At 49.4% G+C, this 26,542-nt stretch overlaps 1 protein-coding gene and 1 pseudogene across 2 annotated transcripts; both read left to right on the top strand.

Annotated features, from left to right (window-relative positions):
- The first annotated feature begins 1,006 nt into the window (after window positions 1-1,006).
- On the top strand, window positions 1,007-9,136 carry ABCF3 (ATP binding cassette subfamily F member 3). The gene is made up of 21 exons (XM_002758120.5): window positions 1,007-1,096; window positions 1,319-1,466; window positions 1,608-1,687; window positions 2,200-2,246; window positions 2,464-2,561; window positions 2,655-2,777; window positions 2,934-3,200; window positions 3,501-3,581; window positions 3,665-3,724; window positions 3,824-3,880; window positions 3,992-4,014; window positions 4,125-4,180; window positions 4,294-4,494; window positions 4,591-4,667; window positions 6,023-6,067; window positions 6,146-6,278; window positions 7,621-7,709; window positions 7,961-8,052; window positions 8,235-8,367; window positions 8,493-8,580; window positions 8,669-9,136. The coding sequence occupies exons 1-21, from the start codon at window positions 1,024-1,026 to the stop codon at window positions 8,825-8,827; spliced, it is 2,130 nt and encodes a 709-aa protein (XP_002758166.1). The 5' UTR covers window positions 1,007-1,023; the 3' UTR covers window positions 8,828-9,136.
- A 6,404-nt stretch (window positions 9,137-15,540) lies between these two features.
- Window positions 15,541-17,138, top strand: LOC100390441 (keratin, type I cytoskeletal 18 pseudogene; annotated as a pseudogene). The gene has a single exon (XR_013527167.1). The product of XR_013527167.1 is annotated as a keratin, type I cytoskeletal 18 pseudogene (transcript).
- Window positions 17,139-26,542: the final 9,404 nt, after the last annotated feature.

Below are 26,542 nucleotides of genomic sequence, written 5' to 3' on the forward strand. Positions count from 1 at the left end.
TTTTTAATCCAAAGGGATGAATGGGTGGTAATGTAATTTTGGGTGCCACTTTTGGGGCCGATTGGAGGAATTTTCACGTTAAATATACAGCAATAACGTCATCTTGGAGGAAATTCCTAGCTTCCTGAGGGAATCGGTGAAAGGAAGTAGCCTTTTACTGGCATTTACTGAGATTCAGGGTGCGAAGAAGTCGGCTTTGGGGGTAGGTAGAGAATAAATACCAGTGAATTTATACAAGCCACGTTGTCCTGGTTTTCTTGCCCTTTGGCGGTGGATTTGGTCGTGCCTTGGGGTGGTGGAAGAACTGAATGGGCTTAATTCGCAAAGGTCAGCTCAATTATGAAGTATGAAGACAGGTCGCGGCGGGCAGGCAGGTGGCGCTGACCACCAGGCTGAGGAGCCCGTAGGATCCGGGGGCCCGCGAAAGCAAAGCACTGAGGTGGCGGGGTTTGCTGGAGAGTGACAATGTGCGGAAGGACCTGTTACTGCGGGAGCGGGAGCGGGAGCTCAGCGCTCAGAGTCAGAGACGAGGGTGAATCAGCAGCTCTGGGAGGGCTCCAAAATGGGCTTGGCTGAGTGCGCAGCCACAGCAGACGCGCCTCGAGAGAGCGCATAAAACCCGGCAAAGCCAAAGTGCGTTATCAGCCGCTGGTCTCTTGGGAGGCTCCCACCTGCCAGACCACCAGTGCCTCGCGCCCAGATAAATCTTGAGCACTCAGCCCCCGCCCCACCCGCCGCTCCTGGAACTCCACCTTCCAGAAGGCAGCGAGAACCGCATGTGTGGCTAATCTGTAAGCCGGAAAAGAGTTGCGCACGCGCAGAGAGGGCGGCCCAGCGCAGACTCAGCGCCTCTCCTCTGGGCCCCGCTCGCCCCGCCCACCGGGCTCCTTGCACTCCGCTCCTTTCTTGTATCACCGCTACGCATGCGCCTTGCAAGGAGGGGCGAGATTTCGGGGACAGGGCCGGGGGCGGGCCTAGGCCAGGGGCTCACAGCGACTGCGCGGACGGGTTCTCAACTGGAACATGGCGACTTGCGCCGAAATCCTGCGGAGCGAGTTCCCCGAAATTGACGGACAGGTCTTCGACTACGTGACGGGTAAGCAGAACTGAATCAGCTGGCTGAGGACACCAAAGTGGAGGCCGGGGGAAAGCCTAAGCGAGCGTCGTGCCGGGGACTGTTGCCAGGCCTCTCCTCGGCGTGACCTCTTGTCCCGGGGGCCGGTTGGGTCTGGAACCTGGACTGGGGCCGCTGTTTGGGGAAACTGCTTGTGTGTCCTCCCTACCTGATACCTTCCTCGTTCTGCCACGCCCTGCGCAGGCGTCTTGCACAGCGGCAGCTCGGACTTTGAGTCTGTGGATGACCTGGTGGAAGCTGTGGGGGAACTATTGCAAGAGGTGTCCGGGGACAGCAAGGATGACGCGGGCATCAGGGCCGTGTGCCAGCGCATGTACAACACTCTGCGCCTGTATGTGCCGGGCAGTAGGGGTTGATGGGGGCGAAGGGAGGGCGAACGGTCCGGAGACAAGAGGTGGGGGAAGAAGGTCTGACGGCCGTAGAGCTTTTCCCTCAACTGCTAACTTTGCGCTTTCTCTCCCTACCTACATAGGGCTGAACCACAGAGCCAGGGAAATAGCCAGGTGCTACTGGACGCCCCCATCCAGTTGTCAAAGATAACGGAGAACTACGGTGAGAGTGAGGGGAGATTCAACTAACTGCCCTCTGTCCTTTTCTCTGCCCCTACCCATCTGCCCCCTGCAGCTTAGAGCTCCTACTGCGTCTTTTCCACAGGACAGGGTTGTAGGAGCTAGTTGATGTCCTTACCGAGGGCAGAAGAGTCCATGGTCGGGGGGAGGCTGTTGTTGGAGGGTTCTCCTAGCCCTTGGGTATGGTAGGAAGCATAGGAGCCTGGAACTGGACAGACTTGGTTTCACTCGCCCATTTTCCAGCTTACTAACCAGCTGCATGATCTTTTTAGAGTTGGTTATCTGTCCCCACCCCCTCCTATGCTTCTGTATTCTTTTACGTGAGGTTTGTTTGTTTATGTTTTTTAAGTGCAGGGAAGATAATAGCCGTCTATCTCCAGGATTATAAAGCTTTGTAGAAAACGTCTGTGTCTGTGCCTGGTTCATATTAGTCACTCAAAGTGTTAGTTTCCCTTCCCTCAGGGAGAAGGTGACTGCTTTTCTTATCGCTTACAGACTGTGGAACCAAACTTCCAGGACTGCTAAAGAGGGAACAGTCCTCGGTGAGGAGGAGGAAGCAAGGGAGGGAGTGTGTGATGGGGTTGGGAATGGACTGTCTAATTGGAGGATCTTTTGGGGGGATTTCTGACTGTGTCTTTCCCTGAGCCTTTGAGTCCGTTCATCTTGGGTAAGTTAAGAGGGTTTACTTGAGGTGTTCTCTCTTCGGGTTCCTTACTGAGCCTACACCCTAGAGTGAAGTCAATGTGTTTGGATCCTTAGACAGTGAATGCAAAGAAGCTTGAGAAGGCTGAGGCTCGACTTAAGGCAAAGCAGGAGAAGCGGTCAGAGAAGGACATGCTCAAGACCAGCAACCCTCTGTGAGTGGAGAAAGCATGGCTCAGAAGAGAGCAGAGTAGTGTCTGCCTGGACTGGTGGGGAGCACTAAGAGCTGTCCATTTCTCCCTTTAAAGAGTCTTAGAAGAGGCATCAGCTAGCCAGGCAGGCAGCAGAAAGGAGAGTCGATTGGAATCATCTGGCAAGAACAAATCCTATGATGTGCGAATTGAGAACTTCGATGTGTCCTTCGGGGACAGGTGAGGGAATCGTGGGGGCGGGACTTGGCTTTCTTTTTCTAATTAGGGGAAAATTTAGAGAGATGAAATGGGGCTACAAACAATGTTAGGTTTATCGTTAACTTTCTGTGCACCTGTTTTTAGAGCATCTTTGGTCTCCTTTCTCCACCCCTGCAGAGTACTGCTGGCTGGAGCTGATGTGAACCTGGCATGGGGCCGCCGTTATGGGCTGGTGGGGCGGAATGGGCTGGGGAAGACCACGTTACTGAAGATGCTGGCCACCCGGAGTCTCCGGGTTCCAGCCCACATTTCCCTGCTGCACGTTGAGCAAGAGGTTGCTGGAGATGACACCCCTGCCCTACAGAGTGTGCTGGAGAGTGACAGTGTGCGGGAGAGCCTGTTACGGCGGGAGCAGGAACTCAGCACCCAGATTGCTGCTGGCAGGTGAGGGCTTCAGGCTAGAGAGTAACTAGCAGCTGCTGGCCCTCACAGAGTGCCTGCCCTGCTGGAATAATCCACCATTTGCATGTGCATACTAGTAATCAACAGAGCTTAGAACTTGGCACTCTGGCACTCAGCAGCCCTTGTTCTTTCCACAGTGCCCATTGCCCTCATTCCCTTGAGCAGATCCTTCCTCTATTCTCTTCCTCTTGTAGCCAGTGGCCTCTTTCCAGCTGTATAGGGCACAGGACATCCTCCTAGACTGCCCCCACTTAGGCCATTTGCTGTTTCTCCTCCCTCCAGGGTGGAGGGCTCTGAAGCTGCAGAACTGGCAGAAATCTATGCCAAACTGGAGGAGATTGAGGCTGACAAGGCACCTGCCAGGTATATCAAACTCCCCTCCCTCCAGATTTCCTTTCCCTTCTGTGGACTGTTCCACTTGACTTCTTCAGTTTCTTCCCTCCTAGGGCATCAGTCATTCTCGCTGGGCTTGGCTTTACCCCTAAAATGCAGCAGCAGCCTACCCGGTGAGTGACCCTTGCCATTCTTGGCTTTGAACCCTGTTGACTCAGCCCCTTTCTGACCTGATGAACACCCACCCCTAATGTGGCCCCATCATTCTTTAGGGAGTTCTCGGGTGGCTGGAGGATGAGGCTGGCCCTGGCCCGGGCCCTGTTTGCTAGGTGAGTCTTCTGGGCCAGTGTATGGAGCCCTGTGGAAGATTGGTCTTAGCTTTTGGGAGGTGGCAGTGAGTTGCTGCCCTAAACCCTCATGCCATGTATTCTTTTTCATAGGCCAGATCTGCTGCTGTTAGATGGTGAGTTTGAAATGGGGCACCCAGGCTTTAGGATGGGCAGGGGTGGTAGCATCCAAGTTCCTAGTTCTCCAGCCCTGCATTCCTAAGTGTGTGCTCCCCTACTTCTCCAGAACCTACAAACATGCTGGATGTCAGGGCCATCCTGTGGCTGGAGAATTACCTGCAGGTGAGTGCCTGTGGGTGCTGGAGTGGGTGGGGGAAAGTCAGCCTCCAAGATACATGGGGGCCTTAGAACTGACTGCCCTCCCAAACTGGACCTGCCGTCCTGTGACCCCTCAGACATGGCCCTCCACAATCCTGGTCGTCTCTCACGACCGCAACTTCCTGAATGCCATCGCCACAGACATCATCCACCTGCATAGCCAGCGGCTAGATGGTTACCGGGGAGACTTTGAGACCTTCATCAAGAGCAAGCAGGAGCGGCTGCTCAACCAGCAGCGGGAATATGAGGCCCAGCAGCAGTATCGCCAGCACATCCAGGTGAGGGGCCCGGCAGGGCTGGGGCTCCCATCCCATGCGTTCCGGAGCAGGGGATAGTGAGGGAGTTTCACCAATGCCTGCACTCCTCCCCTGCAGGTTTTCATTGACCGGTTTCGCTACAATGCCAACAGAGCCTCTCAAGTGCAGAGTAAACTCAAGATGCTGGAGAAGCTGTGAGTACAGTGGCCTTGGCCAGACCCTGACTCCGGTTCTCTTCATCTCTTCTCTCATCTGTGGGCCACCCTTTGCCTGACCATTCTAGCTTTCCCCTTTGCTAGAAGCCACCTTTGACTTCCTCCTCTGCTGGGAAGCAGAGTATTCCACACTGTCCTTAGAGGGCTAATCTTGACTAGCACATAGCAACTACTAATTTACTGTTTCTATGTCTCTGCTTATTCTGGGCGTTTCCTATCAATGGAATCATAGGATATTAACCTTTGTGTCTGGCTTCTTTCACCCAGCATGTTTGCGGTTCATCCATGTTGTAGCGTGTGTCAGTACTTCATTTCTTCTTGTAGCTGAATAATATCCACAACATTTTGTTTATTGAGTCATTAGGGGACATTTGGTTGTTTCCATTTTGGTTATTATGAATAATGTGGGGTTATTGTGAATGATGTGAACGTTGGTGTAGGCATTTTTGTGTGGACACATTTTCAACTTGCTTAGGTGTGTATGTAGGTGCGGAATTGCTGGGTTACATGGTAATTCCACATTTAATGTTTTGAGGAACTGCCAACTTTTCTAAAGCAACGACATCATTTTTCTTTTTCTTTTTTTTTTTTTGAGACGGAGTTTCGCTGTTGTTACCCAGACTGGAGTGCAATGGCACGATCTCGGCTCACTGCAACCTCTGCCTCCTGGGTTCAGGCAATTCTCCTGCCTCAGCCTCCTGAGTAGCTGGGATTACAGGCTCGCGCCACTATGCCTGGCTAATTTTTGTATTTTTAGTAGAGACGGGGTTTCACCATGTTGACCAGGATGGTCTCAATCTCTTGACCTCGTGATCCACCCGCCTTGGCCTCCCAAAGTGCTGGGATTACAGGCGTGAGCCACTGCGCCCTGCCACAATGACATCATTTTTCATTTCTACCAACAAGGAATTGAGAGTTCCAATTTCTCCATGTCCTTGCCAACACTGTTACTGTCTTTGTAGTTTTAGCCATCCTAATGGTTGTGACGAGATAGCTCATTGTGGTTTCGATTTGCATTTTCTTAATAACTAATGGTAATGTGCATTGGGATTTCAGTCTTGAAGTGCCCTTTCTATAATTGCTGGCAGGAAGCTTAAAATCATAAGGCTTAGATGTTTGCCACATGTAAATACACCACAGTATACTAACTGGGTAAAAAGTCATAAAAGCCTGGTTCTATTTTTTAGTATATAGTAAACGAGAAGAATGTACTCTAAAGTAACAATATCTGAGTGGTAGGAGTAGAAGCCCTGAGTTTTCTCTGAACATACATTAGTTGTGCAGGAAGTTATTTTTTAAGTTATAAATCTAGTCTACCTCGTCTCTGCCCCCAGACCTGAGCTGAAGCCTGTGGACAAGGAATCAGAGGTGGTAATGAAGTAAGCGCTGGGCTGGTGGGGCTGGTGGGGAATTGCTTCCTTCTGGCTGCTCCACATCGTCACCCCTATCTCCTGCAGGTTCCCCGATGGGTTTGAGAAGTTCTCGCCGCCAATTCTGCAGCTAGATGAGGTGGATTTCTACTATGATCCGAAGCACGTCATCTTCAGTCGCCTCTCCGTGTCTGCTGATCTCGAGTCCCGCATCTGTGTGGTAAGGCTGCTGTTTCTCTGGGCCATAAGCTGGGATTCTCCTGTCTGAGTGTGTGGTGTGGACTGGCCCAGCTCCTCAGGCTGTAAAGGGACGAGGTCCGTGGAACAGGAGTGAGGGCCCAGGCTAAGGACTTTGCTGGACTTACAGTGGCCCTGTTCTCTGGCGGCACAGTGCTGCTCTTCAGGGAGGAAAACCTAGTGTATCATGTTTTATGAAAACTTAAAGCCATGCTTTACCTTATTGGTCTTGGTTCTGAGTGTTCTAAACCTTGAGACATATGGAGAGAGCATGGGCTTCGGGGTCAGACTGCAGATCTTGACTCTGCCATTCCCTAGCTTGGTTTCCAAGCAGCTTCCTAATCATTAAGATGGAGCTGACATCTACGTCACTTGGTTCGTGGGAGAAGTGAATCCCCTGCACTTAGCAGATACTCAAGTACTGCTCCCCTTAGTGTATTAGTGTATGTATTTTTCTGTAGAGGTTTTGGTGGCGTTTTGTTTTGTTTTGTTTTGAGACAGCTTCCCACTCTGTCGCCCAGGCTGGAGTGCAGTGGCACAATCTCAGCTCACTGCAACCTTCGCCTCCTGGGTTCAAGCAATTCTCCTGCCTCAACCTCCCAAGCAGTTGAGATTACAGGTTCCCACCACCACGCCTGGCTAATTTTTGTATTTTTAGTAGAGACGGGGTTTCACCATGTTGGCCAGGCTCGTCTCAAACTCCTGACCTCAAATGATCCACCGGCCTCAGTCTCCCAAAGTGCTGGGATTATGGGCAGGAGCCACTGCACCCCGCTGGAGTTCTTAAAAGTATTTTTTTGGCTGTCGAAGGAGTCACTGGGACTGGAGACTGCCTGGGACCCCTTCTAATTTCCTTCCCTTCTGTGTTACACACAGCGGCACTCTTTTTCTTTTTATTGATACATAATTGTACGTATTTTTGGGTACAGAGATATTTCCAGATACGTATACAATGTGTAATGGTCAAATCAGGGTTAGAAGCATATTTACAATAAACATGATCACTTGGTGTTGGGAACATTCAGAACCTTGGAGCTTTCTGAAAATGTGCGTAAGTCATTGTGAACCGTAGCGTTCTGTGCTGTGGAACCCAGGACCTTCTCCTCCATCCCTCCTGTCTAGCTGCAATTTTGTTTTGGTTAACCAGCCTCTCCCAAATCCCTCTCTCAATTCCCCTCCTCCCCTTACCTTTCCCAGCCTCTAGTAACCACAACTCTACTCTCTATTTCTATGAGCTCAGCATTTTTTAGCGCCCATGTATGAGTGAGAACATTCGGTATTGATTTTTCTGGCATGCACTGTATAAAGTGTTCACATTTCTTAAGGTTGGAGAGAATGGGGCCGGGAAGTCTACCATGCTGAAGCTGCTTATGGGGGACCTGGCACCTATTCGGGGCATCAGACACGCTCACAGGCAAGCCCCTCATCAATCCCTGAGCATGCTTCCAGGTCAAGGCCCCCCACACCTGCCCCATGAGTGTGCTTCTAAGGCAACATCCCCCCACCCCTGAGCCCTGAGCATGCTTCCAAGGCAAACCTCCCCACTCCCTGAGCATGCTTCTAGGGCAAGGCCCCTGCCAGCATGCTTCCAGGCACCCATGCAGCCTTCCCTCCTTCACGGCCATTGCCTTTTGTCTGCTTTTCCACCTGGGCTTCTGCCTGCAGGAATCTGAAGATTGGCTATTTCAGCCAGCACCATGTGGAGCAGCTGGACCTAAACGTCAGTGCTGTGGAGCTACTGGCACGCAAGTTTCCTGGTGAGTTGGGGATTTGAGTGGAAGAGGGCTGAGGCTGACCCCTGCATCCAGGCCAGCCTTGGATGAGTGCAGAACAGCCCTCCCGAGCGTACGTGGAAGGACATGGGGACTTGGAGGTGCGGCTGGGGTGCACAGGGAGGGAGTGGGCCGAGCACCCACCTGACCCGAGGCGTCCTTTCTAGGGAGGCCTGAGGAAGAGTACCGCCACCAGCTGGGTCGGTATGGCATCTCCGGAGAACTGGCCATGCGCCCTGTCGCCAGCTTGTCTGGGGGCCAGAAGAGCCGAGTGGCCTTTGCTCAGATGACCATGCCCTGGTGAGGCCTCATTCTCCAGAGCTCTTCCCTCCACTTGCCCTTCTTGCCCAGCAGAAAACTGTGAGAAGGCTTTATTTTCTCTCACTGCACCCCTTTACTGCCCCTTCCTGGGTTCTGCCTTCCAGCCCCAACTTCTACATTCTGGATGAACCCACAAACCACCTGGACATGGAGACCATCGAGGCTCTGGGCCGTGCCCTCAACAGTTTCAGAGTGAGCATGCCTTCACCCTGACCACTCCTCCCCAGGCCTCATTGCCTCGGGGTGCCCGCCGAGCACCTCCCATTCTCCTGTCTTTCAGGGTGGCGTGATTCTGGTGTCCCACGACGAGCGCTTCATCAGGCTGGTGTGCCGGGAGCTGTGGGTGTGCGAGGGAGGCGGCGTCACCCGCGTGGAAGGAGGATTTGACCAGTACCGCGCCCTTCTCCAAGAGCAGTTCCGCCGTGAAGGTTTCCTCTAGGGCCACCAGGCTGAGGACTTGCCCAGGACATGGACTGTCTCAGACCCCTGGGCCACCACGTAGGCAACCAACTCCAGGCCATGAACTTCCCCCGACTTGGGGACAGCCTTATTCCCAAATGTCTCTCTCCTTTCAACTGGAGCATCTTCTGTACAACCTTGGGAGCCCATCCAGGGGTTGGTGAGGACTGGTCTCCCAGGGTGCGGGGTCTGGGGGGGTGCCCTCCAGGGTTATAGATGCCCCCACTGCCCCAGCTCTGACTGGACCCCAAGTGGCTGCTATGTAAATTAAATCTCTCCCTGCGTCTCATTTGCCTCTTCTCTGCTGCTCCCTGGCGGTGGGTGCCTACTGTTGAGGGGTGTGGACTCTCTGCTTGGCATTTTCTATGGCACTTGCATCACTCACATGGAGGAAGCAGTGGCAGCACCAACCTTGCCTCTAGAAGAGACACTGTCCGGCTGCTGGGGCATTGAGGTCGTCTGCCTGCCTGACTTTGGGGTGGGCCGAGCCAGCGGAATGCGGGGCAGTGTGTCGGCATCATGGTGCTGTCAGCCCTGGCCTGGGCCCAGCCTCAGCCGAAGGGGTTTTGGGTTCCACGGCCACAGCCCCGCTGCTTGGGCAGTTGAACTGACTGTAACCTGGCCTCACACAGCCAGCTGCTTTCTCCAGTGGCGTCTGGCTCCGGCTTCCCTGCTCTCTGATCTCTAGACTCAGCACTGAAGAGAAACCATCTTTGTCCTTACTTTGTTTGGGTGATTGCATGTTCTTTATATTTCCTCTAACCACATAGGAGGGGCCTGGGAAATAGGGAATTTAGGACAGGGTCTAGCAGGAAGAAATAGAACACTGTGTTTTCAAATGAAGCAATCTTGAAGGTGGGAGAGATGTTGTGCAGAGGTAGTATCCTTTATACATGTTATTTCTTGAGGAATTGACTGTTACATGTAATTGTTATGCAGAGGATGTTAAAATGGAAGGATCTGAGCTGAGCACAGTGGTGCACACTTGTAGTCCCAGCTACTGGGGAGGCCGAGGTGGGAGGATTGCTTAGGCCCAGGAGTTTGAGGCCAGCCTAGGAAACTTAGCAAGACCACTTCTGTCGAAAGAAAAAAATAAAATGGACGTACTGCTTTGCTCTCAGTGACAACAAAAGAACCAGTCAGCAGAAGGAACTTGCTGCCTTTGTGCCGATTGTAGTCAAAAAGCTCAGCCAGGCAAGGAGCAGTGGTTCACGCCTGTAATCCCAACACTTTGGGAGGCCAAGGTGGGTGGATCATCTGAGGTCAGGAGTTCAAGACCAGCGTGGCCAACATGAGGGAGCCTCATTTACTAAAAATACAAAAATTAGCCAGGTGTGGTGGCATGCGCCTGTAGTCCCAGCTACTCAGGAGGATGAGGCAGGAGAGTAGCTTGAACCTGGGAGGCGGAGGTTGCAGTGAGCTGAAATTGAGCCACTGCTCTCCAGCCTGGGCAACAGAGCACGACTCCGTCTCAAGAAAAAGCTTGACCAAAGAATCTTAACTGAGCGGCTGAGGGTATCGTGGTATGGGTCTCCAGGGAGAGAGCCCTATTTTGGGGGTTAAAGCAAGATAAAAGACTGACCACAGAGCAGGCAGTGGCTTGGGGAAGCTGGCAGAAGAACCCGTGATATGCCTGCCTCCTCGGCGTTCCTCCTCCCATCTGTGGCCATGGGCACACTCAGCTCAGCACTCCAGAGAACTTGTTCGCTGCCCGCATGATTCTCTCCCAACTTGAGACCTGCAGGTGGGTGTCTGGGGAGCCATCCATTGTAGGATCCGTGGCTGCCTGCTCGCCAGGCTTCAGCCTCTGAGCCCATCACCAGCGGTGAGCCCTGGGAGGAGTCTCTCAACCCCTTGGAGTCCTTGGAAATGCAGCTGGAGGGTTCTGTAACGCCAAATCTGCTTTTGTGCTTCAAGAGCACTGGAGTTGAAGTTGAGTCTAGTATCAGACCACAGCTCTGTTGCGGGTAGCAGAAGGTAACCACAACAAATTCCCCAACCTTTTTGAACACCTACTTGGCTTCTTTATAGGACTGTTGTGAGGATTTGCTGGTAAGAACAATATATAAGCACTCAAAAACTGATGTTTATGTGACCAGTCTGATTTGAAGGACTGTCATACGGGAATGAAGTGATGTTTTTCTGAGTGACTCCAAAGAGAGCAGTTTCGGCTCAAAGGAAGGAAAACTTGCATAGCTCAGGCTGTCTTCCGAGGGTTGCCAGGCTCAAGCCTTAGTCTCTCAAACGGTTGGGATTACAGGCAATTACCACAGCACCCAGCTAATTCTTGTATTTTTTTTAGTAGAGACAAAGTTTCGCCACGTGGCCTCCCAGGTGCTGGAATTCACCAGTGTGAACAGTCACTGGGACTGTTCAGCCCTGCCAGGCTTTGGAGAAGGGCCCTCTCGGCGGTAGGAGGCAGCCCTAGATGGGCCTCCGTGGAGGCTTCCAATTTTATGATTCCGTGGAAGTTGTGCGAGCAGCCTGCATGTGGCCACACGAGCCTACGCTGCAGGACTTTGGGGAGGCAGGGTCAAGGAAGTGGAGCGCTGAGAAAGGCCTTACTTTTGGATGGGAGAGAGGAGTCAGCAGAAGATAGTTGTCTTGAAGGATGGAAAACTGTCAGCCAGCTCCGTTTCAGAAAGCACAGGACAGAGACGGGAGAGAGAGGACCCTGGAGTGGCAGGTGGCAGGTCACTCCTGTTCACTGTGGTCAGTGCATCACGGTAGCCCCCCTTCACTCGAAAACCCCACATAGGTGGGGAGCTGTCTCCACAGCTGCTGACATCAGGCCTCAGTCCACAGAATCTTCACTGAAATCCTGGGCTCCCTCTTTCTCCTGGCTGGACTGCACTCACCAACACCTCAGGCAACCCGGCTGGTTCCCAGCAGGGCCTGGACTCCCTCAATTCCAGCCCCTCCACTACTTGGTGTGCTTACCCAAGCGAGCCATATGGGATTGCAGTTTCATTCGGCCTTGACATTCTTGAAGGCCAGACCGTGGCTTACTCATCTCTGCATCTGCTGTGCCTGTCGTAGGTTGGGTTCTGTGGGAAGCAGCTTGGAGAGACCAACATGCCGGGCATTTATTGGGGGTGCCCCTGGGAGCGACACCCAGGAAGAAAGCAGGCACAGGAGACAGACTGGAGCAGAGGGAGAGGCTGGGCAGCAATCCCAGCCCAGTGTGCACTGCGGCCATGCTCTGGAGCTGGCTGAGCTCTGTGGGGTTGTCCTAAGTCAGGGCAAGTTAGTCAGGCTCTCAGTTTCACAAGTGCTCAGCCTTTGGGTGCCAGCTGCCACCAACAGGAGGCATGGCCTTGGGAGAGGATTTTTTTTTTTTTTTTAAGACGGAGTCTCACTCTGTCACCCACGCTGGAGTGCAGTGGCACAATCTCAGCTCACTGCAACCTTTGACTCCCGATTCAAGTGATTCTCTTGCCTCAACTGCCTGAGTAGCTGGGATTACAGTTGAGCGCCACCACACCTGGCTAATTTTTGTATGTATAGTAGAGATGGAGTCTCACCATGTTGGCCAGGCTGGTCTCGAACTCCTGACCTCAGGTGATCTGCCCGCCTCAGCGTCCTAAAGTGGTGGGATTAGAGGCATCAGCCACCACACCTGGCCTGAAAAGAGCCCTTTTTTTGGAGACAGGATCTCACTCTGTGGCTCAGGCTGCAGTGTGGTGGCACAATTATAGCTCACTGCAGCCTCGGACTCACCAGTAGCTGGGACTACAGGCACGCACCATCACGCCCTGCTAATTTTTAAAATTTTTTGTAGAGACAGGGTCTCACTATGTTGCCTACGTTGGTTTTAAACTCCTGGCCTCAAGTGATTCATCCACTTTGGCCTCCCAAGGTGCTGGAATTACCAGTGTGAGCCACCATGCTTGGCCAGGGCCTTCTTTATTCCCCGTTTTTTTTAACTCCCCTTGTTTCAACACAATGCTAAGGAACTTTAGAGTCCTAACTGTTCATGTTTACGAGGCTCTTACTGTGTAATGGTAGGGTTGTTCGTGCTTTGCCTCTATTAACTCAGTCAATCCTCACAACAGCCCTATGTGACTGGCACAATTATTACACCCTTGTTTTGTACATGAGGAAATACAGGGAGTTGACATACTGGGTGGCAGGGCTGGGACTCCAGGCCAGTCTGACTCGAGCACAGCTCGTGTGTGTGTGTGTGTGTGTGTGTGTGTGGCAGAGTCTCGCTGTTGCCTCGGCTGGAGTGCAGTGGTGCGATCTTGGCTCACTGCAACCTCCACCTCCCAGGTTCAAGCGATTCTTCTGCCTTGGCCTCCCCAGTAGCTGGGAAAACAGGCGCCTGGCAGCATGCCTGGCTAATCTTTGTATTTTTGGTAGAGACGGGGATTCACCATATTGGCCAGGCTGGTCTCGAACTGTTGACCTCAGGTGATCCACCCACCTTTGCCTCCCAAAGTGCTGCAATTACAGGCATGAGCCACCGCACCTTGCCAAGGAGCACAGGTCTTTTTTTGTTTATTTTTTCCAAGACGGAGTCTCACTGTCACCCAGGCTGGAGTGCAGTGGTGAGATCTTAGCTCACTGAAACCTCTGTCTCTCAAGTTTGAGCAATTCTCCTGCCTCAGCCTCCCAAATAGCTGGGATTACAGGTGTGCACCACCATGCCCAGCTAATTTTTTTTTTTTTTTTTTTTTGTATTTTTAGTAGAGACAGGGTTTCACCATATTGACAGGCTGGTCTTGAACTCCTGACCTCGTGATCTTCCTGCCTCGGCCTCCCAAAGTGCTGGGATTACAGGCATGAGACACTGCACCCGGCCCAGAGCATGCCCCCCCCACTTTTTTTTTTTTTTTTTTTTGATACGGAGTCTTGCTCTCTGTCGCCCAGGCTGGAGTGCAGTGGTGCAATCTCGGCTCACTGCAACCTCCGCCTCCCAGGTTCAAGTGATTCTCCTGCCTCAGCCTCCCAAGTAGCTATGATTACAGGTGCACACCATCACGCCCAGCTAATTTTTGTATTTTTAGTAGAGACAGAGTTCCACCATCTTGGCCTGGCTGGTCTTGTAGTCCTGACGTTGTGATCCACCTGCCAGAGTACTGGGATTACAGGTGTGAGCCACCACGCCCGGCCACAGCACAGCTCTTACTGCCACACTATGCTGCCACCTGGCTATTAATGTGCAGAAGAGTCATGGCTTGTTAATTCCATTGCTTGAAACTCATCCTTAGTGGCAGGGGCAGGGGGCTTGAACACACTTCTCTCAGGAGAGCAAGTCAGTGAGTGGGGGTTCCTGCACAGTGGCTGACACATGGCAGGTGCTCAGCGAGTAGTTCATTGTTCATGAAGTAAATGGGGCTGGGCGCAGTGGTTCACACCTGTCATCCCAGAATTTTGGTAGGCTAAGTTGGGTGTATCACTTGAGCCCAGGAGTTCAAGACCAGCTTGGGCAACATGGCAAAACCTTGTCTCAAAAAAAAAAAAATACAAAAATTAGCCAGGTGTGGTGGTGTGTGCCCGTAGTGCCAGTTACATGTGGGGCTGAGGTGGGATCACTTCAGCCCAGGTGGTTGAGGCTGCAGTGAGCTATGATCGTGCCACTGCACTCCAGCTTGGGGGACAGAACAATACCCTGTCTCAATAAATAACTCACAATTCATGGAAGAGTCATGCACTGGGGTTAGCCCAGCTCTACAACTGATGGTCTTAGGCAAGTACACCTCTCTTGGAGTAAATCATTCTTATCTATAAAATGGGCATAACAGTTTGTCTTGGCTGGGTGCAGTGGCTCATGCCTGTAATCCCAGCACTTTGGGAGGCCAAGGTGGGCAGATCATGAGGTCAGCAGTTAAGAGACCAGCCTGACCAACATGGTGAAACCCCGTCTCTACTAAAAATACAAAAATTAGCTGGGCGTCGTGACGTCTACCTGCAATCCCAGCTACTCAAGAGGCTGAGGCAGGAGAATCGCTTGAACTTGGGAGGCAGAGGTTGCAATGAGCCAAGATTGTGCCCCTGACTCCAGCCTGAATGACAGAGCAAGACTGTCTCAAAAAAAAAAAAAAAAAAAACCTGGCACAGTGGCTCACACCTATAATCCCAGCACTTTGGGAGGCCGAGGTGAGAGGATCAGCTGAGGTCAGGAGTTTGAGACCAAACTGACCAACATGGTGAAACCCTGTCTCTACTAAAAATACAAAAAATTAGCTGGGGGCTTGGTGGCAGGCACCTGTAATTTCAGCTACTCGGGAGGCCAAGGCAGGAGAATCGCTTGAACCTGGGTGTCGGAGGTTGCAGTGAGCCAAGGTCGAGCCATTGCACTCCAGCCTGGGCGAAAAGAGCAAGACTTAGTCTCAAAAAAAAAAAAAAAAAAAGGCCAGGCACAGTGGCTCATGCCTGTAATCCCAGCTCTTTGGGAGGCCGAGGTGGGCGGATCACGAGGTCAAGAGATCGAGACCATCCTGGCCAACATGGTGAAACCCCGTCTCTATTTAAAACACAAAAAAATAGCCGGGCATGGTGGCATGTGCCTGTGGTCCCAGCTGCTCGGGAGTCTGAGGCGGAAGAATCGCTTGAACCCAGGAGGCGGAGGTTGCAGTGAGCCGAGATTGCGCCACTGCACTCAAGCCTGGCGATAGAGCAAGACTCCGTCTCAAAAAAAAAAAAAAAAAAAAAAAGTTTGTCTTGCCTGATTCTTTCAGTTATAGGAGGGATTGAATGAAACAAGGTCCTGGTCGTCGGCAAAGCCTGAGTCCTGTCCTCTCGCACGAGCTTCACCACTCGCTCCACCTTCTCCACCAACTACCGGTCCATGGTCGGTCAGCAGCGCGGCCAGTGTCTGTGCAGGCGTCAGGGGCTCTGGTTCCCACATCCCTGTGATGCGCTGCACCAGCTTCGGGAGCGGCATGGGGGTCGGGGGCCTGGCCGCGGGGATGGCCAGGGGTCTGGCAGGAATGGGAGGCATCCAGAACGAGGAGACCAAGCAAAGCCTGAACGACTGCCTGGCCTCCTACCTGGACAGAGTCAGGAGCCTGGAGGCCGGGAACCGGAAGCTGGAGAGCAAAATCCGGGAGCACCTGGAGAAGAAGTGACCCCAGGTCAGAGACTGGGGCCATTACTTCAAGACCATCGAGGACCCGAGGGCTCAGATCTTCGCAAATACTGTGGACAATGCCGGCATCGTTCTGCAGATTGACAATGCCGGTCTTGCTGCTGATGACTTTAGAGTCAAGTATGAGACAGAGCTGGCCGTGCGCCAGTCTGTGGAGAGCGACATCCGTGGTCTCCGCAAGGTCGTCGATGACACCAATGTCACTTGGCTGCAGCTGGAGACAGAGACCGAGGCTCTCAAGGAGGAGCTGCTCTTCATGAAGAAGAACCATGAAGAGGAGGTAAAAGGCCTACACGCCCAGATTGCCAGCTCTGGGTTGACCGTGGAGGTAGATGCCCCCAAATCTCAGGACCTCGCTAAGATCATGGCAGAAATCTGGGCTCAATATGACGAGCTGGCTCGGAAGAACCGAGAGGAGCTGGACAAGTACTGGACTCAGCTGATTGAGGAGAGTACCATAATAGTCACCACACAGTCCACTGAGGTTGAAGCTGCTGAGATGACGCTCACAGAGCTGAGACGTACAGTCCAGTCCTTGGAGATCGACCTGGACTCCATGAGAAATACGAAGATCAGCTTGGAGAACAGCCTGAGGGAGGTGGGGGTCCGCTACGCCCTGCAGATGGAGCAGCTCAACGGGATCCTGCTGCACCTGGAGTCAGAGCTGGCACAGACCCGGGCAGAGGGACAGTGCCAGGCCCAGGAGTATGAGGCTCTTCTGAACATCAAGGTCAAGCTGGAGGCTGAGATTGCCACCTACCGCCGCCTGCTGGAAGATGGCGAGGACTTTAGTCTTAGTGATGCCTTGGACAGCAGCAACTCCATGCAAACCATCCAAAAGAAGATCACCCGCTGGATAGTGGATGGCAAAGTGGTGTCTGAGACCAACAACACCAAAGTTCTGAGACATTAGGCCAGCAGAAGTGGGGGACCCTTGGGGGAGCAGGAGGCCAATAAAAAGTTCAGAGGTGAAAAAAAAAGAAAAAGAAAAAAGAAAGAAACAAGGTCCTATGTAAACATAATAAAAATTTTTGTAAAGTCCTATGGACCTAAGAGGTGTTATTTCATGAGAGCTGGCTCTGGGGTCAGCAGCCTGGAGCCTCCTTGAGACACACACTTACACACATGCACATAAATATTCCAGGCCTTCCTCAGGATGATCACCCAAAGAGAGCCCCCATAGCCTCCATGTCTGCAGAACCGGGCATCGGAAAGCCTGCACGTAGCTGAATGTGGTGGCGCACAAGAGGCAGGTCCCAGTTATTCAAGAGGCAGGCGCAGAGGGACCACTTGAGCCCAAGGCTGCAATGAGCTATGATCTCACCACCTCGTCCAGACTGGGCAACAGCAAGTCTCTGTCCTAAAAAAGGCACGGTTCTAGGCCAGGTGTGGTGGCTCATGCCTGTAATCCCAGCACTTTGGGAGGCTGAGGCAGGCGGATCACTTGAGGTCAGGAGTTCGAGACCAGCCTGGCCAACATGGGGAAACTCCGTCTCTGGAGGTTGCAGTGAGTTGCGATCCTGGCACAGCACTCCAGCCTTCCGCCTGGGGGATAGAATGGGAGGGAGGGAGGGAGGGAGGAAAGGAAGGAAGGAAGGAAGGAGGGAGGGAGGGAGGGGAAGGAGGGGGAAGGAGGGGAAGGAGAGAAAAACAAAGTATTTTGGTTCAGGATCCAATTCAGGATCTCATACTGCATTTAGTTGTCACATCTATTTCGGTGTCCTTTTATTTGGAACAATTCTTTGGTCTTTGTCTTTCATGACCTTGACATTTTGGAAGAGTATAGGACATTTATTAATTTCCGGCTAGTCTGGTGTTTCCTCATGATTAGATTCGGGCTAACACTGGAACACTGTGTAAATGAGGCTGTTCCTTCTCAGTGCATCTTATCAGGAGGCATGTGATGCCAATTTGTCCCATTACTGCTGATGCTAACTTCGATTACTTGGTTAAGGTAATGTCTGCCAGGTTTCTACGCTGTAAATTACTATTTTTTCCTTTGTAATTAACAGGTTTCCTGTAGACAAAATACTTAATTTTTATGTAATCAAAATTATTGATGTTTTGCAAGAATAATTTGTTCTTTTGAAGCTTTTCGTCCTTTCCCACCCCTAAGTGACAGACATTTTCTACACCATTGTTTTCTATTAGTTGTGTCATTTTATTTTTATGTAGGTCTTTAATCCGTCCAGAATTCACCCTGTACATACTGTTTTATCGGAACATGGTTTTCATTTTTCTCCATACAGCGAGCCAGTCTTTCCAGCATTACCTATGAAACAATCTGTCCCTGCTTCAGTGATGGTGATGCCACATTTACACACCTGATGTTCTCATTTATGTTACATTGTGGGTCAGGTTCTCTTTGTTCTTTTTTTTTTTTTTTTTGAGGAAGGGAGGGATGAAGGAAGGGAGGCAGGGGGAGGGAGGGAGGGAGGGAGGGAGGGAGGGAAGGGAAGGAAGGAATTCAAGCAATGAGAGAGGCATTGCTGACCTGGATCTAGAGGTTTACAAGTTGATTTCTTTTTTTTTTTTTGAGTGAAGGAAAGAAGAAAAAAATGAGTAAAGGAGAGGAAGAAAGAGGAAGAGAAAGAGGGAGAGTGAGTGGAAATATTGCTTTATCCTTTAAAAAAATGGGTATTAAAATGGCCAATCAATGTATCATTTAAACCTATGAGTACGTGTGATGTGGTATTGACTAGAACGTTTATTTTGTGTATTTGAAGTGGAGCGCTCTATAAATATTTATTAAGTTTACTTGTTCTGTATCTGAGTTCGAGTCCTTGATATTCTTATTAATTTTCTGTCTCATTGTGTCTAAGTCTCTATGTATCTGGGTGTTAGGATCGTTAACTCTTGTTGTTGCATTGATCCTTTTACCACTATATCTTTGTTGCTTTAAAATCTATTTTATCCGATATGAGAATTGCAACTCCTGCTTTTTATTTATTTATTTATTTTTGCTCTCCATTTGGTTGGTGAATCTTTCTCCATCCCTTTGTTTTGAGTCTTTGTGTATCCTTGCATGTGAAATGGGTCTGGATGTAACATGTCGTTGGGTTTTGGCTGTGTCTTTTGATTGGGGGATTTAGTCTATTTAAATTTAGGGTTACTGCCCTTTGATGTTAACTGGCTGTTTTATCCATTCGTTGGTGTAAATTCTTCTTTATGTTGGTGCTCTTTACTTTTTGGTGTATTTTTAGAAAGGCTAATACTGGTTGTTCCTTTCTGTGTGTAATGCTTCTTTCAGAAGCTCTTGTAAAGCAGGCCTGGTGGTAATAAAAATCTCTGAGTTCTTGCTTGTTCATAAAAGATTTTATTTTTCCTTCAGTTGTGAAGATTAGTTTGGCTGGATATGAAATTCTGGGCTGAAGGTTCTGTTCTTTGAGGATGTTGAATATTGGCCCCCACTCTCTTCTGGCTTGTAGAGTTTCTGTTAAGAGATCTGCTGTAAGTCTGATAGGCTTGCCTTTGTGGGTAACCTGACCTTTCTCTCTGGCCGCCCTTAGTATTTTCTCCTTCGTTTCAGCCCTAGTGAATCTAACGATTATGTACCTTGGGGTTGCTCTTCTTGAGGAATATCTTTGTGGTGTTCTCTGTATTACCTGGGGTTGAATATTGACCAGCTTTGCTAGCTTAGGAAAATTTTCCTGAATAACTTCCTGAAGGGTATTTTCCAGTTTGGATTCATTCTCTCCGTCGCATTCAGGTACACCTATCAAACGTAGATTTGGTCTTTTCACATAGTCCCACATTTCTTGGAGACTTTGCTCATTCCTTTTTATCCTTTTTTCTCTAATCTTTTCTTTGTGTTTTATTTCATTAAATTGGACTTTGACCTCTGATATCTCTTCTTCTGCTTGAACAATTCGAGTGTTTCAACTTGTGCAAACTTCTCAGAGTTCCTGTATTGTATTCTTCAGTTCCATTATTTCACTCATACACCTCTCTAAGTTGTCTATTCTCAATAGGATTTCATCAAACTTTTTTTCAAAGTTCCTAGTTTCTTTACGTTGGGCTACAACATGTTCTTTTAACTCACAGAACTTTGTTATTATCCATTCCCTGAAGCGATATTCTAGCATTGGGATGCACTCGTTCTCCATCAAGCCTTGTTCCATTGTTGATGTGGAACTGTGATCATCTTTAGAGGGAGAGGCGTTCTGACTTTGAGTATTCTCAGCTTTTTTACGCTGGTTTCTTCCCGTCATTGTAAGCTTATCCTCCTGTGGTCTTTGAATTTACCAACTTTCAGATTAGGTCTCTTGAGTGGGCGTCCAGGTTGTTAGTTCCCAGAGCCAGAGCAGCAGCATTAAAACTGATGGTGCTTTTCTGCCCAGGATTCTCTTGTCTGGCTTCCTTCTTGTGTTCGTAGTGGGTGACTCTGCTTTCCTGGGGCTCCAAACCTCGGTCAGAAGGGGAGCCGGTCCCGCTTACTCTGCGCCTCTGCTCCGAGCGCTCCTGCACCGAGGTGCCATCACAGCCGCTGCACCGGGCTCTGGTGTCGTGCTGGGGGCCCTTGTGGGTCCTCCGAACCTGTTTACTCTGCTCCGAGGTGCCGGTGGAACCGCTGCGCCGGCCACGAAAGTCGTGGATCTTCTGCTCCGTGAGCGACCAGAATTTGTCTGAAAGTGTGGCGTCCTCTAGTTCTCCGCACCTTCACTGAGAGCTGCAGTCCAGAGATGTTAGCTATCGGCCATCTTGGATGGGTCCTGGTCTCTTTGTTCTTACACCCATGCCATACTGTTTTGATTACTGTAGATTAGAAACTTTTTAAATTTGTTTTTTAGAGGGAGTTTCATTCTGTTGCCCAGGCTGGAGTGCAGTGGTCATCTCAGCTCACAGCAACCTCTGCCTCCCAGGTTCAAGCAATTAGCCTGCCACAGCCTCGGGAGTAGCTGGAATACAGGCGAGCACCACACCTGGCTATATATATATATTTTTTTAATTTAAATTTTTATTTTATTTCTGAGACAGAGTTTCCCTCTTATTGCCCAGGCTGGAGTGCAATGGCACAATCTTGGCTCACCACAGCCTCTGCCTCTGGGTTCAAGCAATTATTCTCCCTCAGCCTCCTGAGCAGCTAGGATTACAGTCATGGGCTACCACGCCTGGCTAATTTTGTATTTTTAGCATAGACGGGGCTTCTCTATGTTGGTCATACTGGTCTCGAACTCCCAAACTCCGCTGGTCCACCCACCTCAGCCTTTCAAAGTGCTGGGATTACAGGCATGAGCCACTGTGCCCTGCCAATTTTTTTGTATTTTTAGTAGAGATGGGGTTTCGCTATGTTGGTTAGGCTGGTCTTGAACTCCTGACCTCAAACAATCCACCTACCTCAGCCTCCCAAAGTGCTGAGATTACAGGCGTGAGCCACCGTGCCTGGTCTGATTACTGTAGTCTTGTAGTATGTCTTGATACCTGGTAGAGCAAGCCTTATTATTATTATTATTATATTATTATTTGGAGTTGAAGTCTTACTCTGTTGCCCAGGCTGGAGTGCAGTGTCACAATCTTGGCTCACTGCAACCTCTGCCTCCCGGGTTCAGGCGATCCTCCTGCCTCAGCCTTCCAAGTAGTTGGGTCTATAGGCATGCACCGCCTGTACCACCACGCCTGGCTAATTTTGTATTTTTAGTAGAGCTGGGGTTTCACCATTTTGGTCAGGCTGGTCTCGAACTCCTGACCTCAGGTGATCCACCCACCTAGGCCTCCCAAAGTGCTGGGATTACAGGCGTGAGCCACCATGCCCTGCCCAAGCCCCATTCTTTATTCTTCTTTTTATATATCGACTTTGCTCATTTTGAAATGTACTTCTGCATATAAATACTGGAGTAAGTTTACTAAGTTTTTCAGAAATTCCATAGATTTCAGTTGGAATCGCGTTGAATTACTTCAGTGGGGAGAACAGTAACATCATTCTGTGTAAGATAATGAACTATCTCTCTACTTGATTTGGATCATCTTTGGTGTCCTTTATTTGAGTTTTGTTCCTTCATAACACTTTTATTGGACTTTGAGTTTTAATGCTTTCTTCGTATATATATATATATATTCTTTTTTTTTTTGAGACTTTTGCTCTTGTTACCCAGGCTGAAGTGCAATGGCGTGATCTCAGCTCACTGCAACCTCCGCCTTCTGGGTTCAAGCCTTCTGGGTCTCAGCCTCCCAAATAGCTGGGATTATAAGCTCTGCCACCACACCTGGCTAATTTTTGTACTTTTTAGTTTAATAAAGACGGCGTTTCACCATATTGATCAGGCTGGTCTTGAACTCGACCTCAGGTGATTTACCTGCCTTGGCCTCCCAAAGTGCTGGGATTACAAACGTGAGCCGCCACGCCTGCCTATAGAGGTCTTATATATTGTTAATTAAGTTCCTAGATACTGTAGAGTTTTGTCATTATTGTGACTGGCATCTTCTAGTGCCATTTTCTAGTTGGTTTCACCTGGTATAGTGACAGGCTGTTGAGGCCGGGTGCAATGGCTCATATCTGTAATCTCAGCACTTTGGAAGGCCAAGGTGGGTGGATTCATTGAGGTCAGGTGTTCAAGACAAGCCTAACTAACATGGTGAAATACTGTCTCTGCTAACAATACAAAAATTAGCCAGGTTTGGTGGCAGACTCCTATAATCCCAGATACTTGGGAGACTCAGGCAAGAGAATTGCTTGAACGCAGGAGGCAGACGTTGCAGTGAGTCAAGATTGCACCGCTGCACTCCAGCCTGGGCAACAGAGCAAGACTCTAACTAAAAAAACAAAACAAAACAACAAAAAAAACAAAACATATGCTATTGATTTTTGTAGATTGATCATTGATCATCTATCTGGCTATCTTCGTGAATTCTTTTACTAGTTACAACAGCTTCTTGACTCTACTGGTATTTTGAAGTGCATCACTTATAAATAATTATGGCGTTGTGTATATAAACACCTATATATATTGTTATATGTGGCTATCCGTATCTATAGTAAGCTACACATGAATTCATACTGATGGCTCCAACTTCATTACTACACGGATCATTCTGGCCTGACCCCTTGCTCCCCTATATGCTCTCATAACAGCAAAAGCCTGCCTCCTGCTGGGCACAATGGCTCACGCCTGTCATCCCAGCACTTTGGGAGGCCAAGGCAAGCAGATCACTTGAAGTCAGCAGTTTGAAACCAGTTTGGCCAACATGGTGAAACCCCTTCTCTACTAAAAATACAAAAAATTATCTGGGCGTGGTGGTGGGTGCCTGTAATCCCAGCAACTTGGGAGGCTGAGGCAGGAGAATCGCTTGAACCCAGGAGGTGGAGGTTGCAGTGAGCCAAGATTGCACCACTGCACTCCAGCCTGGGTGACAGAGCAAGACTCTGTCTCAAAAAAACAAAACAAAACCTACCTCCCATCTTGCACCACTGGAACCTAATTGCTCAAATCCGGGATTCGCAACATTGTTACCTTTTCCCCAAGGAAACAGATTTATCCACAAGAGTACAGTCTTTGTGTATAGTCCCCTTTCCCTTTAGGCTGACAGATTCTATAATTTCCAAAGCAACTTATGTCAGCACGGTTCTCCCCAACACTCCTTCCATGAAGTTATTTCATACGTTTGTCATACAGGTAGATCTTTTGTTGCATTCTCCACTGCATCCTAGGATCTCCCAATCTCCTAAATTATTTTTTAACATTTGCATACATGATGTTTCACTCTTCGTGCTGTAGGGACCTATGGGTTTTGACATCCCTGTAGTGCCGTGTGTCTACAATGACAGAATCATACAGAATAGCTTCGATCCTCCCCAGATCTCCTGTGATTCCTCATTTAACCACTGCACCCTCCCTCCCAAACCCTGGCAAACACTAATTTGTTTACTATTTCTGTGGTTTTGCCTATTCCGTAGAATGTCATGTAAATGAAATCATACGCTCTGGAGGCTTTTCATGCAGACTTCTTTTGCCTAGCACGGTGCATTGAAAATTCATCTAGGCATTTGTGGGGCTTCATAGCTTATTACTTTTTATTGCCGAACAGTATTTTATTGTAGGGCTGTATCACAGTTTGTTTACCCATTCGCCAAATGAAGGGTGTCTTGGTTGCTTATACTTTTCAGCAATTTTGAATGAAAGTGCCGTAAACATTTTTGTGTGTTTGCTAGTGTTTGTGTGAATGCAAGTTTTCTCATCAGCTGGGTAAATACCTAAGAGTGTAATTGCCGAGTTGTGGGGTAAAACTATGTTTGGCTTTGTAAGAAACTGTCAAATTATCTTCCAAAGTGGCTGTATCATTTTACATTCCCACCAGTAATGAAGGAGCATTCCTGCGTCTTCACCTTATCAGCAATTGGTATTGTCAGTTTTCTGGATTTTAGGCATTCTAAAATGTGTGTAGTGGTTATTTATGATATTTTTAAAGTACCCTTTTTGTTATGAATTTGTAGTCATAATGCATAATGGTTAGGGAACATCTATGAGATATTGATCTAGATCTAATGGTAGAATGAATTTTGATCTTTCTTTGTGACCCAATCGTGGCTTATTTTTGTAAATCTTCTGACCGTACATGAAAAGCGTATTCCCTGTTTGTGCAATCCAGCAGAACATAAGAGTTCAGAGCGTTAGCGTTGGAGTCAGTCTGCATGCTTCCCATCCTGCTCTAGGTTAGCAACAATACGAGTTCAGGTGCCTCAGATCCTTTGATAAATGGAAATAATAACAACAGTATCTACCTTTTAGAGTTATCATAAGGCTTAAAACAGCTACTGTTTGTAAAGTACCTAGAACTGTGCTTGGCACCATAGTAAGCATGATATAAATGTTTATAAAATAAAGTAATATATCTAAATTTATTTTATATATATATATATATATTTTTTTTCCTTTTATTTCTGAGATGGAGTCTTGCTCTGTCACCCAGGCTGGAGTGCAGTGGCACAATCCCAGCTCACTGCAACCTCTGCCTCCCAGGTGTAAGCAACCCTCCTGCCTCAGCCTCCTGAGTAGCTGGGATTACAGTCATGTGCCACCACACCCAGCTAATTTTTTTATTTTTAATGGGGACGGGGTTTCAAACTCCTGGGCCCAAGTCATCCTCCCTGAGTAGCTAAGAGTATAGGCGTGCACCACCACACCCAGCATATTTTTATTTTATTCTTTATTTCTTACAGACAGGGATCTTGCTATGTGCCCTACGCTAGTCTCGATCTCCCAAAGTGCTGAGATTGTAAGTGTGAGCCATTGCATCTGGCCTGTGTTTTTCATTTTTACTTTTTTCTTTTTTTTTTTGAGACAGAGTCTTACTCTGTTGCCCAGGCTGGAGCGGAGTGGCATGATCTTGGCTCACTGCAACATTTGCCTCCCAAGTTCAAGCAGTTCTCCTGCCTCAGCCTCCCCAGTAGCTGGAATTACAGGTGCCTGCCACCACGCCTGGATAATTTTTATATTTCAGTAGAGATGGGGTTTCGCCATGTTAGCCAGGCTGATCTCGAACTCCCGACCTAAAGTGATCCACCCACCTCGACCTCCCAAAGTGCTGGGATTACAGGTGTGAGCCACTGCACCTGACTAATGCTTCTACTTTAGAATGCTCACGTTGTGGCCAGGCGCGATGGCTCACGCCTGTAATCCCAGCACTTTGGGAGGCAGAGAGGGGCAGATCACAAGGTCAGGAGACTGAGGCCAACATAGTGAAACCCTGTCTCTAACAAAAATACAAAAATTAGCTGGGTGTGTGGTGTCACATGCCTGTAATCCCTGCTACTCAGAGGCTGAGGGAGGCGAATCGCTTGAACCCAGGAGGTGGAGATGGCAGTGGGCCGAGATCCCGCCACTGCACTTCATCCTGGCAACAGAGCGAGACTCCATCTAAAAAAAACAAAAAAGAATGTTCACATTGTTCAGTTTTTTGTCTCTGCCTGGACTCCCTGGGTGTCTGATGATTTTGGCCTGGGAGCTTATATTCCTCTGGCGGGGGGCGGTCTCAGCCACTCCATCTGGTAGTGGGTGTTGGAAAAGCGCTGGAGGCTGTGTCACCCAGTCTGTGGTAGGCCTGGTGAGCTCCAGGAAAGAACCCTAAGGCAGAGAGCACACACCACACGACTAATCACTCCCATTTGCTGCCACCCACCAAGGCATTTAAGCCCTTTAAACTCACAGGGAGAAGCAGGTGGGGAGGAGGTAATTTCCCGGCCCTGGGGTTCTGGAAAGAGGACATGGCAGAGTGGTGCCAAGGTGATTCAGTCCCCTTCTGTTCTCATCAGATCCTCTGCTGGCAGGGCGTTTGCACTATCCTGATATCAGAGGTCGTGGTGATTGTTTGCTTTTATAAAACAGATCATAAAAGTGATCTAGAAGACGTTGGCAATTATTTGTTTTTATAAAAATGGAATCATACTATAACATCATTCGGCACCCAGCTTTGTTTCTTTTATCAATATACATAAATAGAACCCATTCTTCTTAACAGCAGCACGAAACTGCAGAGTGTTTCCTGGTTATGGACGCACCATCATTTATTCAACGGTTCTCTCCTTGGTGAGCATTCAGGTTGTTTTCCTCTTTTTTACCCCTTAAGACAGGTGTGTATCTGTGACCATATTCCCTTACTCAACAGCGT

This window comes from Callithrix jacchus, chromosome 15, assembly GCF_049354715.1.
Source record: "Callithrix jacchus isolate 240 chromosome 15, calJac240_pri, whole genome shotgun sequence".
NCBI lineage: Eukaryota > Metazoa > Chordata > Mammalia > Primates > Cebidae > Callithrix > Callithrix jacchus.

What these genes read in the sequence shown, in the direction of transcription:
- ABCF3 (XM_002758120.5), top strand. Translation starts at nt 1,024, where the DNA reads ATGGCGACTTGCGCCGAAATCCTGCGGAGCGAGTTCCCCGAAATTGAC. An exon ending in ACCCAGATTGCTGCTGGCAG is followed by an intron (nt 3,201 to 3,500) that starts GTGAGGGCTTCA and finishes TCCTCCCTCCAG; the next exon opens with GGTGGAGGGCTCTGAAGCTG. An exon ending in GCTGACAAGGCACCTGCCAG is followed by an intron (nt 3,582 to 3,664) that starts GTATATCAAACT and finishes CTTCCCTCCTAG; the next exon opens with GGCATCAGTCATTCTCGCTG.